At 41.5% G+C, this 7,268-nt stretch overlaps 1 protein-coding gene across 1 annotated transcript; it reads left to right on the forward strand.

The window, feature by feature from the left end:
* The first annotated feature begins 3,206 nt into the window (after positions 1 to 3,206).
* hmx2 (H6 family homeobox 2) lies at positions 3,207 to 6,672 on the forward strand. The gene is made up of 2 exons (XM_014967859.2): positions 3,207 to 5,025; positions 5,658 to 6,672. The coding sequence occupies exons 1-2, from the start codon at positions 4,755 to 4,757 to the stop codon at positions 6,203 to 6,205; spliced, it is 819 nt and encodes a 272-aa protein (XP_014823345.1). The 5' UTR covers positions 3,207 to 4,754; the 3' UTR covers positions 6,206 to 6,672.
* Positions 6,673 to 7,268: the final 596 nt, after the last annotated feature.

Here is a 7,268-nt window from a genome sequence, read left to right on the forward strand (position 1 = left end):
CAGACATGCTATGTAGTCAATTGATTTAGTTTATTTCAATGAAGCAGGTTCACAGCAAATGCCATCTCAATTAAAACACTTGACAAAAGTTCAGTTTATTTAGTTTAGGTTTAGGTTGTCCATTTAAGGCAGGTCATTCAGTTGCTCAATCCCTTCACAGCAATCCCTTTTTCTGAGAAAGCATGTGGCGACAGTGGACGTTTGATTTCAGCAAATTGAAGAATATGTTGTTGACCTCCTTTGGAGTTATAATTTGACTGATTGAATAAACGCTGCTACCCCTTGAAGCTTATTCTCTCCAATCTTAAAGAAAATATTCTTATTTTTCAATATGAATTAGAAAGCTGATGCTGCTAATCTTTGGAGTTTCTGTAACTTTATCATTAAGGATGCTTGGGCAAAAATGGTCAAACTTGATTGTGAAAGAAAACAAAACCCTCAGCCTCCACAATTAAATGTAGAGTATCAAGCAACAGATGAATGCCAATCAATAATCAGAGACCATACAAAGGTGATGCCCTCACCGCGCGCTCCCGCGTCACACATCACGCGTCTGAAGAGGAAATCTTGTTTTTCTACCGACGCCATTTGCTTTCCTGATTGAACGCAGGGCATCAGATTTTCATCAAAGTTCTATTAAGTGAAACATAGGTTGCAGAGCAGCGTCTGATTGGAACAGTTTAAATTTTAATTGTGTTTTTAATTTGACATATAGTTGCTGTGAAGAATGACACCAAAACGCCGAGGGGGCGGTCGATTTTCTTAATTTCTCCCCGAGGAATTGATGAGTCTATCAGGGCAGTAGATTGGAAAGCCATTAAAACTCAATGGTTGGGTTGTTAATTGGAACTTGATGGATAGGAGCCCTTGGATAGGCTGTGGCTGATCCAATCTTCCTGACTTTGTGTTTTCCAATAAATTACCCAGTTCATTTCCACACTCGGATTACATAAATTGTACACCTTCAGGGCTCGGCTGCTCTGCTTGCATTTACAACTCTCTCCACTCTCTCTCTGTCTATCTCTCTCTCTCTCTCTTTCATTCACACGCACGCAAGGCGCGCACAGAGGAGGAGGGGGAAAAAAAGGGAGCAGCCACCGCTTTCTTGAATGAAAATCGAAACATAATCAACGTTTATACTTAGAAAATTTATTGATATCATTTTCTCTGGTAATTTCCTTATTCTAGACTTGGACACGCCATATATCATAATACACACGTGTAAAGGCTCTTTGTTTAATATTTATCGGAGCTTGATTCCCAGATCAAAGCGCCTCATAACTTCATCTGTCTTTCTCAGAGCTTTCTCTCCTGCTAAAGATCTTGTTCAGTTATTGTGGTAGGCCGGCCGTACGCCACCTATCATTGTGATAGAGCGCGAACTTAAGGCGCGCTCCTCTGCTGTTCGGGCCTGAAGACACACAGGGAGGGGATTATTGTTGCCACAATACCAGAAAACAACCGCAGCTCGCCTTTTGCCGCTACTGACCTGTAAACGTCAGCTTTCCCCATCAAGGTGGTATGCGTAATTTATTCTTTTTTTCTTTCTTTTTTTAACACTACAGCAACACGTCGTGTCCACCATCACCGATATTTTTGTTAAAGTAGTCTGAAAGTGACGGAAGAGGCGCGGCGACGCGCTGATCTTTGTATGAAAAAAAGCGGCATATAAAAAATAAACCCATTTAAGTGTCATTGCAGATTTCACGCCTTATGTGTTACCACCATAAATCTAGCATCCGCCTCGACTGCCCTCGTATAATTCCGCAACCCCCCACCCCACCCAAAACCCACCCCTCACCCCCTCCCTGAGTTTCAGCGGGACCGTTTAGCAGCTGCTGGCATTGCTGCCACTTCAGAATATTTACGCACGGCCCCAGATGCCTCTGACGACGGCAGGATCTGATGTCAGCACCAGCAGCATCACCTCACCTGCATAATTAACCCAGCGTCTTTTCTCTTTTTCTGTTTTTTTTCTTCTCAAAGGCTGTCCAAACAACATACCGGTTGTGTTGGTACGAAGAAGGTCGCTGACACGCAGAGTAGGCACCAGATTGTATGGGGACCAAAGCGGATGACTTACAGTTATTACCGCACCAGGCAGCCACCGTAGCGCCATTAATTGTGTTCTGCTGGGTATTTAACAGTTCTGGTGTCGCGGATTTTTCCCAGCAATCAAATTGACCACATCGCTTGATTATTTTTGATACGGGCAACATGGGCCCACTGCCCAGGGCTCCATTCTACCGGAGGGAGATCAGGACAGTATTTGTCATATTCGACCAAACCTATCTCTTTCTTATTTGTGTGTCCAATCAACCAGAGCGTCCCTCTGTGTTGTGTGCAGGGTGACCCCTGACAGAAATATCTGATCACTACTTGGTGCCAAAATTTATTTTTTAAGTTTTTCTTTTGGTTTTGCTCATCTGGACTGACTTTGATAATCTGAAATGTCTGAAGTGTCAACACACATCCAGTCTACAATTGATTGTATTCAAACTGAATGCAAAAGTTTTTTGTTTTTTTTTGAAGACATACAAATTGTACTTTCTAGTAGCAGTAAGGTTCACTGCTCAGGGTGACTTTTGATATCTAATGGTCAGATTCAGACTTAGTGCTAAACTAAATGGTTATTTTACCGTTTTCTTTTATGCTTTGATCAGTTTGAAATAGAAAACACCCAGCTTGATCAAACTTGAAGTGCACAATCATAGATTGCTCATAAAAACAGTTTGAGATTTCTAAAACATGTACAGTAAAACACAATATAGTACTTCTATTGTTCCTTTGTTTTTTGTTGGGCATTTTGACCAACTTAAATAACTGGAAGTGTCAAAACTGGAAGGACAATGAAGGACTGACCACAAGGATGTTTTCATGAAATAGCTACTGAACAGAAATAGTCCCCCCCCCCCATGTGTTGATTAGAGAATCACAACATCACATGATTGAGATTAGGTAGGTTTTGGTCTGTAGTGTATGGTACTTATGAATTGTTAATTAATTTTATGGATTCTACTTTCTTAATGAGCTTGTGAAACCACATATGTGAGGTCAAACCACAGACGAAATATTTCCGCTTAAATCTAAGATATTCATAGACGTAATATCGACCTACACCTCAATCACTTCTATTTGAAGCCTCAGTTTGCTCAGTTGATAATTTATTTATTGCATGCTATTTATCAGTTTTATCTTTAGTTACATTGTGGATAAAATGTGACATTAGTACAGAAATAAACAATAAAAAAATAAATAAAAAATTTGCAACATAATTTGCAACACACTGTGACAAAACGGTAACAATTGAGATGATCTTTCTCTGCATGAGAACAACTAGTACATTTGCAAGGTTTTTTTTTAAACATAAATAAATCTAGATTTTACATTGTAAATATTTTAAAAATAATTTTACACTTCATATTTAGAGCAAAATTAAAGTCAGGCTCATTCTTGATCAATCTAATAGGTTTGGAGATCTACGTCCTGTATGAGAAGTAGAGCACTCTTCTGGGCCCCCTGCTGGCCTGGGGGCCTGAAGCAGCAGCTTAGCTTGCAAATGCCTTGGCTCGGCTGCGTAACTGTTTGCATGGTGCTAATGTTAGATTGTGTCCGCAGGCAGACACAATCTAACAGGGGCGCGCGCGTACACACGCGCGCACACGCACGCACACACACACACACACACACACACACACACACACACACACACACACACACATTTTCAGAAGGTGGTGATGCGCGCTCACTATGCTCCCTGCACCGCCGCGTGCGCGCCCACAGCCTCCCACCACCTCCAATCAATTAGTCAATCAATTAGCCGGCCTCCACTCCATGCGCGGTCATCACGAGGCAGATTAGCTCAGTAATGATCAAATTAATTCTTAATCGTAGATAATGGACGGGGAATGAGTTTATGATTTTCAGGGGGAAAAAATGAGTTGGGTCTTTGTCTTAGATCCAAAGGCTTTGTGTCACGGCAGCCAATTTGGCATGCATACAAAAAAAACAAAAAAAAAAACAAAAAAAAAAAAAACAACCGAACTGGTTTTAATTCAGGTCATCCACAAATGACTGTCATCGTTTTGAGACATGCATATGAATAAAATACATTTTGTTTTACTTTTTTTTACTAAAACCATGTATTTTGGTAACATACAACCACTCTAAAAGAAAAAAAAAACTTATATTTTACTATTTATTCTAATAAAAAATTACTTTGTATATTACGCATTGCATGCAACAAAATACATAGAAAATTGACCACATCAATATCGCATTTTACAGTTTCACGTAAGTTCTGAAATGTGTAATTTTGGGCATATGAGCGATCTCTCCCTCTCCACTTCCCATCTCAAAACCCTGACAGGAGTTTGAAATTTCCGGGCTCATACTGGGTGCTGCGATTGGCCCAGTAGGAGCTTACCTACATGCAAATGAAGCAACGCAACTTTGTTGCCTCGGATCCAGAGCGTGAGGAGGAGGACCGGGAATACACTCATGTTCCCCGAGCTCTAGAAAAAACACCTCCACCTCCTTCAGTGTTAAAACGCTACAATTAAACCGGCTTGGGGGGGTTTAAAGAAGAAGAAGAAGAAGAAGAAGAAGAAGAAGAAGAAGAAGAAGAAGAAGGGAAAAAAAGCGGACAAAAGAAGCTTTGGTAATTTTTACGCACCAGTCGTGTAGAAAGCAATCACGGAATCCAACGGGACTAACCGATTCAGCCAATACTTCGCTACTGTTATGAAGCGAGAATGAGTAGCGCAGACGACAGCGGGAGCAAGTGCTCGTCGGGCCCCGTCTCCAGCTTCACCATCCAGTCCATTTTGGGCACGGCGTCCGATGAGCCGCGCTCCGGAGCCAAGGAGCTGTCCAAGGGGCCGTCGCCGCCGAGGAGGCGCTCGCTGTCGGTGTCCTCCGAGGAGGACTGCAGCGGAGGGGAGGACTCAGCGGACTGCTTCTGCTCCGACACGGGTCAAAGCGAGCCATGCACGCAGCACCAAGCCCACAACTTCTCCTGCTTAGGTCAGAAATCTATTATTATTATTATTATTATTATTATTGTTATTATTATTATTATTATTATTATTATTGTTATTATTATTCCCTATTAAATTATTTGGTGTTGGTGTTGGTTGGCTTGATTCTAGCTGCTATGTTCAAACCATGCACCATTAGTTTACATTCTAACACTGTAACACTCGCGTGCAGCCCCGTTCACTTCCACTCGTGTGTGCACGCACGAGCTCAGACGCAGCGGCGAGAGTGGAAGGTCGCACAAAACAGCCCCACGTCTAATCCTCTCATTTCAAATTTAATTGAGCCCCACTAATTGATGAAGCATGTTTCCAAAATGGCTGCACCAGGCCCTACACACACACACACACACACACACACACACGCACACACACACACACACACCCACCGTCAATTGAGCGTTAAATATAGCGGAATTTAATTAATAGCTTACTGTAGCTGAACTAAGCACACTCGACATTGATGTGTTTATTCAGAAAAGTCACCATGTTTGCCACTCATTTCGTTGAAGTCAAACTCACTAAGTCTGACTGTATAAAAAAAAAAAAGTAATTCGCATTCTCTGGCTGTTAAACCGTTCAGGAACGGTTCTGATCGTGCGCTTCTCTTGACGCTATCAGGTTCCGCTAAAGGTCTTCTCTCCGGGAGTGACGGTCTCGCACGGCGGCCGCACCTGTCCCAGCCTCTGCTGCAGGATTACAAGAAGGAACAGGACAGACCGTGCCATCAGATGTCTCCTCTGTCGGAGGAGAGACAGGCGGACGGCGCGGACAAGCACGGCAACTCGGCCAAGAAGAAGACGCGCACCGTTTTCTCCCGGAGCCAGGTGTACCAGCTAGAGTCTACCTTCGACATGAAGCGCTACCTGAGCAGCTCGGAGCGGGCCTGCTTGGCGTCCAGCCTGCAGCTGACGGAGACTCAGGTCAAGACGTGGTTTCAGAACAGGAGGAACAAGTGGAAACGGCAGCTCTCCGCCGAGCTGGAGGCGGCCAACATGGCTCACGCCTCCGCACAGACATTAGTGGGGATGCCGCTGGTTTTCAGAGATAACAACCTCCTGCGCGTCCCCGTCCCTCGGTCCATCGCCTTCCCGACGCCCCTGTATTACCCGGGGAGCAACCTGCCAGCGTTACCTTTATACAACCTGTACAACAAAATAGAGTACTGATAGACTGTTCTCTACGTGTACCACTGCAGTCCACGAGAAAAAAAAAAGAGACGCATTTCAAACAATACAAACTTTATATACGTGTCTCCATAACTCCATGTATATTAATTGTATCACTTTATTTGTTGGGAAAAAAAAATCTGTACTTTACAAGAGAAAGCAACCAAGCTTCCCCATGCATATAAAATACACCATGTGTATTGCTTATAACGATAGCAAGAAATTTGTACCGTTTTTATTTTTTATTATCTTTCACTGTTATAATATTGGATTTTGGGACTTCAAACAAAACCTGGATGAGTGGATTTGGAAGAAGCTGCTTTTACACTTTTATTTATAACTGATGATTTTATTCACCTAAGGACAAGAAAAGACATAATTGAGGAAATATATCATTGTTTTTTTTATTGTAATTTAGACCTTCAGTTATAAACACATTCAATAAATTTTTCTATTTCAGTGACAAATGGGATTGATTGGTTTTATTATACGGAATTTAAATTTTACTCCTTTTCGAGCCTTTTTGGATTTATAAGGCAACAAAATCAACCTTTCTGATGACCACAAAGTACATCATAAAAACAAATAAACAAACAAAGAAAAAAAACAAAACAAGGGGAAGTTAATTATTTTATTTGGGGGAAGGGATTTTTAATTTAGTTCTTATTGCTATATTTAATGAGCTTTATTTTCTGTCTTCTTGGATCCAAAAATAGCAAATTATTAAGATTCTGTGTGAGAAGCTCTGGCATGTATATAGTTGTTGGTTTTAGAGCATCAGCAATCATTTGGTGAAATGTCGTAGAAAGAATTTTAAAATGAAAACATGAGGGATGAAATCTACAGCATGTTAAGTAAATTAAGTAAAACTGCATCCAAAGATAATTTTCTAGTGAAAAACATTCAGAGAGCTTCACCTTATGAGGAATAAATAATAAGCTGAAATACATTGGAGATATTTGTCTAAGGGTTATAATTATCGCTTCCCGTTCCAAAACCAAAAGTGCGACACAAAATTACCAACTTTCGCTTTTTAAGCCTCGTTTTATTTTATTTGTCTCAT

This window comes from Poecilia mexicana, unplaced genomic scaffold (assembly GCF_051168715.1).
Source record: "Poecilia mexicana isolate PSO_F unplaced genomic scaffold, ASM5116871v1 scaffold_15, whole genome shotgun sequence".
NCBI classification, from domain to species: domain Eukaryota; kingdom Metazoa; phylum Chordata; class Actinopteri; order Cyprinodontiformes; family Poeciliidae; genus Poecilia; species Poecilia mexicana.

Coding starts and splice junctions, on each gene's coding strand:
- hmx2 (XM_014967859.2), top strand. CDS start 4,755: ATGAGTAGCGCAGACGACAGCGGGAGCAAGTGCTCGTCGGGCCCCGTC. Junction 5,026..5,657: donor CCACAACTTCTCCTGCTTAG/GTCAGAAATCTA, acceptor TGACGCTATCAG/GTTCCGCTAAAGGTCTTCTC.